Source organism: Drosophila serrata, unplaced genomic scaffold (genome assembly GCF_035046125.1).
Source record: "Drosophila serrata isolate PLE 108 unplaced genomic scaffold, ASM3504612v1 contig_30, whole genome shotgun sequence".
Classification (NCBI taxonomy): Eukaryota; Metazoa; Arthropoda; class Insecta; order Diptera; family Drosophilidae; genus Drosophila; species Drosophila serrata.
The window spans coordinates 1,333,897-1,346,541 of NW_028256928.1; the positions used below are offsets into that span (position 1 = coordinate 1,333,897).

At 42.2% G+C, this 12,645-nt stretch overlaps 3 protein-coding genes across 3 annotated transcripts; all 3 read left to right on the top strand.

Moving 5' to 3' along the window:
- The first annotated feature begins 460 nt into the window (after positions 1-460).
- Positions 461-1,618, top strand: zen (zerknullt). The gene is made up of 2 exons (XM_020962766.2): positions 461-580; positions 644-1,618. Exons 1-2 carry the CDS (start codon positions 494-496, stop codon positions 1,616-1,618), a joined length of 1,062 nt encoding a protein of 353 aa, XP_020818425.2. The 5' UTR covers positions 461-493.
- A 4,563-nt stretch (positions 1,619-6,181) lies between these two features.
- On the top strand, positions 6,182-7,069 carry LOC110191915 (tetratricopeptide repeat protein 12). The gene is made up of 4 exons (XM_020962900.2): positions 6,182-6,285; positions 6,346-6,612; positions 6,668-6,790; positions 6,862-7,069. The coding sequence occupies exons 1-4, from the start codon at positions 6,182-6,184 to the stop codon at positions 7,067-7,069; spliced, it is 702 nt and encodes a 233-aa protein (XP_020818559.2).
- A 2,971-nt stretch (positions 7,070-10,040) lies between these two features.
- Positions 10,041-10,885, top strand: zen2 (zerknullt-related). Its single transcript, XM_020962761.2, has 2 exons — positions 10,041-10,100; positions 10,163-10,885. The coding sequence occupies exons 1-2, from the start codon at positions 10,041-10,043 to the stop codon at positions 10,883-10,885; spliced, it is 783 nt and encodes a 260-aa protein (XP_020818420.2).
- Positions 10,886-12,645: the final 1,760 nt, after the last annotated feature.

The window sequence follows — 12,645 nt, forward strand, 5'->3', positions numbered from 1 at the left end:
GCGACCAAAAGCCGCGACAACGGCATCGGTTTCACTTTCAGCGCCGCCACCGGAGCTCTTTCAACAGGTGCTACAAGTTGGACAACAATCGCCTTGAATCTCCGATCATCATCAGCCTGTAGCCTGTCTACCTGGCTAGACTATCTCCTGGGCCCCGGACACGGACCCCGGGAACTGTCTCACGTAACGCCAAATCCTGGCAGGGATTTCGATCAAACCCAGCCTCTAGATTGCCCATTGCCCACGGCCGAGAGTCCTCGGACTTGGCTAGTCTCCGTGGTGCCAGTCGGCCAGCGACGAAGGGATTTATGACTCGCGGGTGTAGGCAAATTTTTTCGCAACCAGACGTCCTCCGATGTGACCTGCCTGCACCATCTACCTAAACATATTCCTATAAAAGAGTGGTGTTTGCTTAGGACGACAGATCATTACACTTTTGACAGGCAAGTCGGAAGCATCAGGAAAATAAAAGCCATACATATCATCCAGAGAGATGTCCTCCGTCATGCACTACTATCCAGTTCATCAGGCCAAGGTGGGCTCGTATCAGGCAGTTCCAAAGGTCGTCAAATACAGCGATGTAAGTAAAAGGAACTATAATCATGTTTTACTGTAGACTAATTAAATTTCTATTTAATTTTAGTTGCTCTATAGTCACCATCATGTCACGAATCCCATCAGTCTGCCGCCCAACTACAACCAGATGAACCCCAACCCCACCACCCTCAACGATCACTCCTCGCAGCAACAGCACCACCAGCAGGTGTCCTCGGATGAGAATCTGCCTTCGCAGCCCAGCCAGGACTCGCATAGGGTGAAGCTCAAGCGATCCCGTACTGCCTTCACCAGTGTCCAACTTGTGGAGCTTGAGAACGAGTTCAAGAGCAACATGTATCTGTACCGGACGCGGCGAATTGAGATTGCCCAGAGGCTGTCCCTGTGCGAGCGCCAAGTGAAGATATGGTTCCAGAACCGACGCATGAAGTTCAAGAAGGATATCCAGGGTCTTCGTGAACCAAAAGCTAATGCAAAGTTGGCCCAGCCACAGGCGGAGCAGAGTGCACATCGAGGAATCGTTCAGCGATTGATGTCCTACTCCCAAGATCCCAGAGAGAACTCCGCAGCAGCTGCAGCTGAAAAGCATCCCCAGGTTGCTGTAGCTGCTGTGGATCCACAGGCAGTCTATGGGCAAACCAAGATCAAAACTGAAGTTGCTGCCGTCAACAACAATAGCATGTGCTCCAGCTCCGATCTCAGTGAGATTTTGGAGCACCTGGCTCAGACCACAACGGCGACAACAAGCAGCATTTCCAATGCAGGAGCTACCAATCCACCCAACTCAGGAACGACTTCGACATCAGGACACTATTCCTACAATGTGGACTTGGTCCTGCAGAGTATTAAGCAAGATCTGGAGGCTGCAGCGCAAGCATGGTCAAGGTCCAAGTCAGCTCCAGTTTTGGCCACTCAATCCTGGCATTCTACTGTCCAAAACCAAATCCCCTCGAGCGCTGTTCATCCGGCTCCATCAATGAACTTGTCTTGGGGCGAACCGGCTGCCAAGTCCAGAAAGCTAAGCATCTCGCACAAAAATCCCAGCTTCAACTATACCAATTAAATCGTATTAAATTTAGTTTTAAAGTATCTTTAAGTTATGTTTTGTTAGAGCTAAGCAAACGTCTCTGGCACTCGGACGCAAAATTCTTAACCAGCTCAGTGACAAATAACCCCTTACTATTATATAGGTTAAAGAAATCATTTTTTTAATAAAATATTTTTATTCTAAAACTATACAAAATCTATGTATGTATATCCAAATTTAATAAATAAATATTCCTCAAATATTTCCTTTTTTGTAACAGTTTTTCCCCCATCAATCCTTTAAAGGACCTTTCCTCTGCCAAGTGGACACTTGACTGGGCAAATACTCAGCCGCAAAGAGAGAGAAGGAGAGTTAATTTTTAGCATTTAGCCAGTGTCCCAGTTGTCTTCGGTTTCACTTTTGCATTTAATGTCCCATTGCGGATGACTTGAGGTCAAGTCGAGGAATTTCCATTGCATTGCCCATCTATTAAGGCTCGAGAAAAGTGTCAACCGCATTAACTCGGACAGGTCCAGCCCCCATACCCATGGACATTCCCACTTCCTGTTCCATTCGGGATCTGGATCCAGGCTCAGTTTCAGTTTCAGTTACACCCTGACTCTGCTGGACCAGGTTCCGTTGGTCATCTTGAGCGGTGGAGTGTTAGGATTTGATTTATGGACATTTAACCGCACACATTACTTGCTACTGGCTGCGGTGGCTGGCCAGCGTCTTGCAGCGCGGAAATGCGACACTCAGCTCCAAGGAATTTCCACCAGTCCTTCCATCCAACCCTTCGGGTCTTTAGTCCTTTGGCCCTTTGGGTGAGGAGTGGTGTAAGTGGTGTGTGTGGCAAATTGCTTCCCCTGGGAGGAAATTGTCGCTCGCACTTGCCACATCCAAGTTGCCGAAAGTGCACTGGGAGAAAGTATACTAAGACCTTAACTACACTTCTAGATTTTTGTAAAATAAAAATTGTGAAGTCTGAATCTCGGTTTTTTACTTGCCTCTATTTGTGGTTAGATCTTTACTGACAGTTACAAGAACATGGCAATGATTTCTGTCTTAATCTGTCTTTGAGGTAATGAATATTTTTTCTCAGTACATCCATGTGGAAGTCGCGGAACAAGGGGGAGGTCCTTTCTCTAGGGAGGTGGATCCTTGGAATTTTCATGCGCATTGTTGACATTTCCTGACATGTGGTCCGGTTCGCTTCGCTTCGGTTTGGTTCTGGTTCTGGTTATAGTTCCGCGTTCTCCTGCTCGGAGCATGTCCTGCACATGTTTTGGGGCTGCCATAATGAATATAGATGCAGGATTCGGAAGCCGGTATGTGGGAAGCGTGGGCGTGGCTAATCGCTCGGCAATCAGAGGCAGCTAATCAAAGTCGCATAAAAAGCCAACAACAGGAACAAGTAAACCACTCTCCGCGGGCCAGCCTCAATTACGCGAAATGCCAATGTAATAAACATGTCCAACAGCGCACAGATTGTACCCACTGCTCCAGTTGGCCAATTTCTGGGCTCAATCATTCGCTCAGTGGCAACATTGCGGTTTTATTAGCCGGAATCGGTAGTAGAGCCCGGAGGCGAGAAGCTGAATTCCGGGGCCTTGATGACAATGACAACGCCCCAGTCTTGGGCCTGGTCATAACAATAAATTGCGTAGCCGCAATGGAGGCTGGGCAAAAAACACTTTGAATTGTTTCTTGTTAATTAAATTAAATATTCACTCGGATTCCCCTCCATCCCAATGCTCAACCGCAGCGTTTTCTAATTAGATTGAATCTATAATTTTTATGGCTAATCGCCTTTTGGGAGCTTTCAGCCGCCGCCTCTTCCTGCAATGAATTTTGAATTCGCGGCCAGGACTGCGACAGGCAAGTGCCATGGCATCCTTGCGACAGCCGAGCGGAATGTATTTTGTGTGCAAATGAAATGGCTTTGCAGAGGAAACAGTTTCAGTTCGGATGAGTATCTCTGGAAGTTAATTAACCGGGTTATTTAGCTGGAACTCGAATTTATATTTTAGATGCATTAATCATACTTGATAGATTTAATATTTCTAAAACAGTCCCCGTTTACCATAAATTATGGTAAATAAAAACCCCTCTTCTATAAAAGACTTTCTATTTCACCCATTTGTTTTGGCAACATTTTCCTTCCAACAGTTCAACTCTGCTCAATTTGGATATTTTTGGCACGTTTAAACGTTATGACATTTCACAGACGTGTTAGTCCCTCAACGCCAGGGATATGGCCAACACCTGTCGTATAAACAAATCGTGCAGAGCCGGGAAAAACTTTCCGTTTATTCCACATATGCCGACCGGAGCAGTCCTGTTTTTTCGGCCCACAAAAAATATGCATATATAGTGAACAGCAGGCACAGAAAACTCTTCTTATTTTGTATTCCACGGAAGATTGTGAATGCGTGAAAAAAATCACTTCAAAATTTGAAATGGAATTCTTGGGCATACAATGAAATTTTTGTTGTGCCATCGCGGCCAAGAGTCATGGGGGGTCATGAGCCGTGATGTTGTTGCAAGCATCTGTTGTTGCTCCTTCTAAATTCATTTAAGCCTTATAAAAATTGTTTGTAAAATTGTTAGAACATTTGCCATTCGGACAAGCAACCCAATATTTAGATAATAAAGTGTAACTTCAATGCATTACAGTTTGTTCTTTGCTTATTATCATTTTAATTTTGGTAGTAATTAAGGTTACAATGCCACAGAATCAGGATTCTGTCCCAATAAAATACCCCTTATTTTAAATTCCAATTTAATGGATAATTCATGCCTCAACCCTCTCCAACAGCTGATACGCAGCATATGCAAGTGACCTCCCAACTATATGGGGTTGGGCCATATTTATGGCCCGCTGGCCGGTATATTTTTCATCGGTCTAAAACCCATAATTAAATTACGTGAAATTCATTTATAACAATTACGTCGAAATGGCAATCTATGCTGATGATGCCGCCAGGCGGCAAGGAGTCACCAACCGGCCAACCGGCCAACCGGCCAACCGGCCAACTGACAGAAGCGTTGCCAACTTTGGCCAACCAAACGAACGAAATTCGTGCGGAGCGGAATAAAAAATGCGGTGCGTCATGTGAGCAATTTGGTGTCGTTGTCGTTTGTCCATTTGCCGGAATGAAATGGTGCCACAACCAGTTCAGGCTCCTTTTGCCGCACTGCAATTATTTATTCCCGTGCATTTTGTTACCGCCCCTTGTCCGCTCCCCATTACCCTTCCCAGGCAGCTTGGCCAACAGAACCTGGCGCTTAAGCATGTCCATGTCCGGTACTAGCGTGTGTGAGTGTGAGCCAGCTCCTAAATGCTTGGCACACACGACACAGACACATATCCGCCACCCAGCTCTCCCCGGCCAGGTATCCTTTTCCTTGCAGTGCAGGTAATGTGCCAGCAACATGCACTTCCAGGTGATGGAGTGAGAGAGAGCCAGGAGAAAGAGTCTCACTTGCAGAAAAGGGTTTCTTTTAATAACATAAAATATATTATTATTAAAGGATTCAGAGGATCATCTTAAAACGGGATAGATCCTTTAAATACAAAGCTTGGATTCTAGTTTGTTTTAACAATACTTGAATACTTTGAATATACTTAAGCCTTCATATTGTAGTTCATACAAAGATATGTTAAGACGAAAGTTTTTAAAATTAGAATAATTATACCATCATAGCGAATTTTAGGTCCTTTAAATATTGAATTTTGCTGGGTAGTATAGGTAAATATATATCCTCCTACAGCCCCACGGATTTCCTAAATTTTAAATTGAACCAAAGCCCATGCTAATTACTATTATTTGCATTTCCTTTGATATTTCAAATACTATTAACTCAAAATATGTTCAATTAAAACTACAAAAATCAGTTATTACTTAAAGAAAACATCCTCTTATTTAATTAAATAATAATTTGCACAATAATAGCAGCATTTGGCAGAGTGTAAAGTTACTCCAGCAACCGAGGGGAGATTGAGGGGACTAGTTTCAGTCGTGTCGAGATTGCAGCTCTACTATTATTAGATGCCATTATGTTTTATAGACTATAATTGATCCTTTGAGCCAAGCTGAGCTGCGCTGAGCATGTGCATTTGTGCATTTCTTTATCTTACAAATTATATGAGATTAAATGAAAAGTAATGTGAGCGTGAGTATGAATATGAGTATCATGAGTGTTAGTACTAGGGTGTGCAGATGTGTGTTTGTCTTCAACCGTAATCATGTAAACGATTCAACGCAAATGACTGGCAAAAATAAAAATATTTAGTTTGGATTTAATGCCGAATAAATATTTTATACAGTCCATTAAGACTAAAAAAGATTATGGTGTTTTTTTGTATATTTTTTGTTTAAGTTTCTTTGGATACATAAAATAGGATAGGTATTATCGATAGTTTCTTAAATGCTTCTTAACACTTTTTGGCCATATTGCTAGGCAACCAGTTGGTTATAGGCAATAAACAAGCCACGCGACTTGTTTGCCAAGCTGGTAAACAAACTGAATAAACAAGCTCCACAGCGGTCACATATTTATTTAAATCCTTTCAGCATTATTTAATATTGGGAAAATATGTACTCCCTGCAACATCCCGAAATTGATGAACGGTTTTTAGGATCCGAATCAACAGTTGAAGAAGTCATCAAACTGCTTGAAAGTCTGCAAAAGCCTAAAGAGTAAGTAAAAGTAGAATAAATATATGATACTTTATTTAATTATTTTGTATTTGTATCAAGAGAGGATGAAGAGCAAAAGGATCCACCTGAGAAGGAACCGAAATCAATGACAGTGACGGATGAAAACTTTATAGTAACCGAACGGAAAAGAAAGTCAAAGGAAGAACCAAAGGATACTTCATCAAAGGGAGGCACCAAGCCCAGGACATTCAAGCCAGAAGATAGGGAAACAGACAGATTTCCATTTATGCGGCAAGTGGAAATGGATCTTGATCAACGCTCCAAAGCTCGTTTGGAAAGGGAACGAGTTGCCCAGAACTTTCGAAAGTAGGTTTCTAAAATCACAGAGTTCTAAATATATATTCATATATTTCTTTTTCAGATTAGGAAACGCAGAGTATCGAAGGGGTAACTATGAAACTGCCATGCTTATGTATACCGAGGCCATCGAAAATATTCGGGACAGTCACATCCTATACATAAATCGTGCTCTCTGCTTTATCAAGTAAGGAAACCAAGGCATTCTATGTATCTAAATATATTTCCAACTTGATGGATGTTCTAATATCCTTGCAGATCGGGCAAATTCAAACGAGGAATTGTCGATTGCGATTTCGTTCTCAACAAATTGGACGAGAAGAACCTGAGGGCGTGGATGTATCGCGCCATGGCCTATAAAGGCCTCAACGATGAGCCCAATTTCGAGAACTGTGTGAAATATGCCCGCAAATTTAATTCGAAGCAGATGGAGTTTATTGATGATTTCCTGGAAAAGTTAAAATAAAAATTGGACATTAATAAAAGGTGCCAGCTCAATCGTTTGTATTTTGTTTTACTGTGAAGCCTTTGAATGAGCGACCTCAAAATATGTTTGGACTCACAATGCTGAAAGTATAGTTTTGCTGGAATAATAATTTTCATAATCTGCATATTATTTACAAAATTATGACATCGTTTTTAAGCTCATTATACTGTTTATTAAAGACTTTAAGTAAAAGCACCCCTCTGGCCATCTGTAAAATCCAACCCTTTTGTTCCGCAAAAACTTCAAGTGTTGTTTACATATGACAGCAGGAGTATCGTGTTTGGTAGCTCAACTCTTTCGATTCCATACCGATGCCATTCAATCGAAGTCAGGCACACAGGCCACATGCACATCCTCGACTCCGATGCCTTTCTACCCCGTCCCCAGCCCCAGTCCCATACCCATCCCCATCCCGGCCAGCAACTACCCCGGATGAAGGCAAACAATTCGATGGCGGTAATCAATCTTCCTTCACTCTCTGCCAGCTGACAGCTCCGTGGTGTAGAGTCAAATTGCGATCTTTGTTTGTGCCGGGTCCGGGTTTCGGGCCAGGACAGCAGACCGTAGAACGGAGACCGTAGAACTGACACTCAGCATTGGCATTTCCGGACACTTGAATTAAAAATATTAGTATATTAATTTTGGTAAGAAATTATAATGGAAAATACATACATATATATAATCATTGTCTATAGGTAGGTCACATGCCATTAAATGAGTTATTCTTTACACACTAATAGTTTACTTTTATAAATGAAATAAATGCATTATTCATGGTTTAAATACATATATAACATATGTTTAAATGGTTTATGTTTTATTAATCTTCTGATATCTTCTTATTTTTTAAAGTGTACAAGCTGAGAGATGGGGCATATCTGAGGGTGTTGGGGCCGGGGGTTGACTGTTCCATTTATGCGTGTCAAAGGTTGCGTGGCACAGGCGGAGGGCGACAGATTGAAGCCGAGGCAGGCGACACAAATGTTGTACTTGTCACGGTTGTTGCGGTAGTTGCATCTTGTACTTGGGTGGAAGCTCCTTCGGGGGCGGAGTGGGCGGTGGAACCAAAAGGGGGCAACTCCAAATGAGTCGTCGCCCCACTGAGTCGGCAGAAAGTTCTTATCCATTCATTAATTCTTCCCATTTAACGCAATTATCTGACAGTTATGTCTACGTTTTATTGCAACTGAACAATAGGAAAATACTAAATATATATATGTAAACATATCAATCAATTGGTTTTCCGCAATTCATGCAATGTTTTTACTGCTCTATTTTGGGTTTTTATGTCAACCAATAGAGTGAAAATATATCAATTAGAAAGACATTAAGCGAAAATTGATCGGGATAAGATCGAAATAATTATCGTTGTATTATGGTCACGGTCATGGAAAAAAAAAACAAGAAAATAATATATAAATAAAATATACAAAAATGAGTCTTACATGTTTTTTATATTCATTTCACACTTACAACTTTATTAATTTATTACAGGAGCACATACTCCTTGCATGGCAAAACTTTATCGATGATGAAATTCTACAAGTTTCTATTATTGGCATAATCAAATAACTAATAAAAACACATGACTCTGTGACAGCTGACGATGAAATATTGTTCACAAAACATGGTCCTTGGACAAATCTAATATGGACCTCGTCTCTCTGATTTTCCATGTGACACACACGACGACAGCCGAGATGGCAAAGCTGAGGAAAATTTCAATATGCTGGAAATTACTTTATGATGTGATGACACCAATTTATCTGAGCACTCTAAGGACGAGAAAGGAGGAGCCTTGATATTTTCATGGTGACCACAAAATTGCCAGGACACATGGCTATTTTGCTGACTTTATATCTTAACCAGCTTTAAACTGAGTTTATACATTTATTTCAATTTAAATAGAATACTAAATAGGTTTAGTCCACATCTTGGGACATGGGATCATGGGATACTCTTGAGCCGAGATCACCTGATCTCTGAGAAGATTCTGCTTAAGTTGGGCTATATCTCGAAGGACTCTTGCTTTGGCAATATCCTTTTTGGAACACACTGAAACCAAACCCATGGTAGTTTTTATAAGCCTGGACCTTGGTAAATCTATGCCATATATCACGTAGTGCCGCTGACGGGGGTGCAGTGGATTTTATAGAGGTGCTTGGATTAGCTTAAAATGCCAGCGACACTCTTTTTATGGCCAAGGATAAGGGATCGGATCGAATCGTGCGATCTGCAGGTAACTCCATCCTCTAATATTCATAACTAACTTGGAAAACCCCGGGGAAAACCGAAATCTTTCCGTTCATAGCCAAAAACTACCTGTGCAGGAGATTGGGGTAAAAGGTGGTCAGTGTTAAAAGCTGTGCTGTACTTAATGCCAGGTAGGAAGGATAGATCCTTTGGTGGATCTTATAAATTTGTGTGCAACGACAACCCCATAAAATAAGCCTCACATGTAGTTAAATAAGTTGTATTGAAAATTAATTTAAAGTGAAATATGGTTAGTTGTTTCTATAATTGATTATCTTTAGCTTCGTTTTGATTTATATTTAGATAATATTTGTATAATATATTCTAATATTATTCTTCTATGAAGATATACTGAAAAAGTCTAAAAACTTCTCGGCATTAGGGACTAATAAATAATTAAGTAAACAAGACGCAATCAGGACTCACGCCACTTCAGGTGACGCTGTCCTGGAGCCTGGACTGCGGCCTGTCTCAGAGCTCTGCTGGCCAAGTCGCGACAACTACCAGTCCAGGCCAGACCAGCCGGCTGCCAATCCTGAAGAGTCGCAGGCGGGACAGGTAGGAACCAAGGTCAATCCGATCCGCTCCGGTACCTAAGGTCTTGGTATATAAGCAAATGAGACGACTTCGTTGACATTTATTTAAAAAACACAACTGTTAGCGAACAGAAGCAAACAAAATTACTCTCCTGACAAAAATGATCTCCATCAAAGAAGAAAACTATTTTGTGGACAGCTCCTCAGTTTGCAATTTTGAGGTGAGTTAGCAAAATCTCCTATAATTATTTAAATGAAACTAAAGTATATTTCCCCTTTCTAGATGTACCCCTGTGTTAATCTTCAGTGGGAGTCAGCTACATTGGCTCCACCAAAGTCCTTGGAAAAGTCTAAAAGATCGCGTACTGCCTTTACTAGCCATCAGCTAATCGAACTGGAGAGGGAGTTCCATCTTAACAAGTATTTGGCCCGCACCCGACGAATTGAGATTGCCCAACGTTTGGGCCTGACCGAAAGACAAGTTAAGATCTGGTTCCAAAATCGACGCATGAAGCTTAAAAAGTCGATTAATAAAAAGGCCATCAAGGGAGCAGTTTCAATGACAAACTCGAGTTCCTGCCAATCGAGTGAGGACTCTTTGGAGGATGAACTGATCGTTGAACGCCTTCTCCAATATGTTAATACGAACATGGAAATGTGTGCTCCGCCTACACAGGATACCTCGCCAGTTTCGGAGCAGGGTCAAATCACACCTCCCTACCAGGACTACGACTACCTCCAAGAGTTTTGTCCCTCTCCCATGGATTTGCCCCAATTGCCTTTCAATGAAATCGATCCTAATTGGGCAAATCAGTGGTTGGGTCTAGAGACCTCCTTCGTTCCTACACCGAGTGTAACAGAACCTCAGTTGAATACTTACTCACAGGAAACACCTTTAATTCAGAATTTCTGCTGGGACTCAAACAGTTCTGCATCTGGTTCCACTTCATCCGATGAATACTTGGATGTGGACTATGACTTTATACAAAACCTATTAGATTTTTAAATATAGATTGTATGTTCATATAGCAACTTGTATAACTTGTAGATTTATAAAAAGTAATTGTATATAAGTATATTAGATAGTTTCTTAAATTAAGTCATGTAATAAGTATGGATACAAAATATATAAAAAACTATAAACAAAATTGTGATTATGTTTATCATTCTACTGCTGCTGCAAATAATATGATGTGATAATGTGATCTGATTCTAAAAGATCCATTCACCTTTAAAAGCATACTTAGCCTGATTGAAATGCTAATATTATGATTAATATATACCTATTTTATGTAGTTTCCAAAAAGTAGCCCAAAGCGAATGTGTCAATAAATGTAGCAATATCTGTACACCTGTGCTGACATTCAGTGTGCATTAAAATCCGTACTTAATTGCGAAACTTTTGCCGCCGACTGACTGCATCGAGTGGATTGGAAAATGCATCAAAGAGCAGGGCGTAAAAAACATGGGGAGCGGGCTTAATGGGGGGTGAGGGAACAAACTGGCCAAAACGCAAAAAAGCGGGCCAAAAGCAAAGCCACCAAGATTGACAACGTGATGGTTAGACAAGAGAAGAGACGCTCAAAACAAAAAGAGCGATGAGCAAAGCGAAATGTCAAAAATACCCGAAAGCCAAAAAAGCGCGGAGAGAGAGAAGAAACTCGCTGCGATGCGGTGGCTTTTTCCCCACATTTTTCCGCCACTGCGGAATGTGTAAATAACAAAAACCAAATAAATTCCGTCACAAGCAACACGTTCGCGTTGGAAGTGGAAAAAAAGCGAGTGAGGCAAGAGAAGCGAGCCGCTGCGGCCTGTGGAAATGACATCCGAAAGATACATCCTCAGCCGGGCGACACGACCGCAAAGATACAAAGTGGCTGCGACTTTGACCAATCGCAGCGCCGGAGACTTGTGCGCCGGTGTGCGTCAACTCCACCCCCCGGTAATGGCCATGGTAACCAGTTTCCAGTCGGCCAGCGCGCATGTGCCGCTCCGGAAAAAAGAGTGATGGACGGCGGTGGCTGTCGCTTAGGCCACTCCTTGCCACTGGGCCCGACCGAAATCCCAATTCAGTGCGTTCGGTGCTATTGGATGGAGTGGTTGTTGGTTGGTCTTAGCTCAGTGTCCACGGCTCTCGGGTATCCGCACGAGTAGCTCCCCAGAAGCTCTCCGTCTCGCTCTGGTTCTCGTCCTGTTTTAGTTTCCGTGACTTAATAGTCGAAATAACTTAAATCCTTAAATAAATGTTAATAATAATTTAAATAATACAAAAATATTCTAAGACAACTGCTAACAGTGCTGGTGCATTCGCATACAAAATCAACTTTTAGGAACCCCTGAAAAACCGGTTATGTGCACCTCCCGTACGCCAGAACGAGACAGCTAGAGTGTGTGTGTAAAGTGGAGAAAACTATCTCAGACAAATTGCATTGCTCGTGAGCGCTTGTGTGCGTGCGTGTGTGTGAGGCCATTGCAGCGATCGCAGCGAGTCTCCAAACTCTACACATTACGCATACGCACCGTGTGCAGCTGACATTATCGCCGTTATCGCCACAGTTTCGTCGTCGTCGGTCGCCTCTCTGTTTTGGCCTTTTCGCGTCGCCATGGCTGCCAAAAGGCGTGTGTCGCACTAAAAACGCAAAAGAGCGAAAAACAAACCCCGAACTGTCGTCGCACTTGACGGTTGAGTAAACACAACGGTGGCCATATTTATATTATATCTGGTTCCCTCGTTCTCGTCGCGGTTGTCGCCTCTTTCGGCGGCCC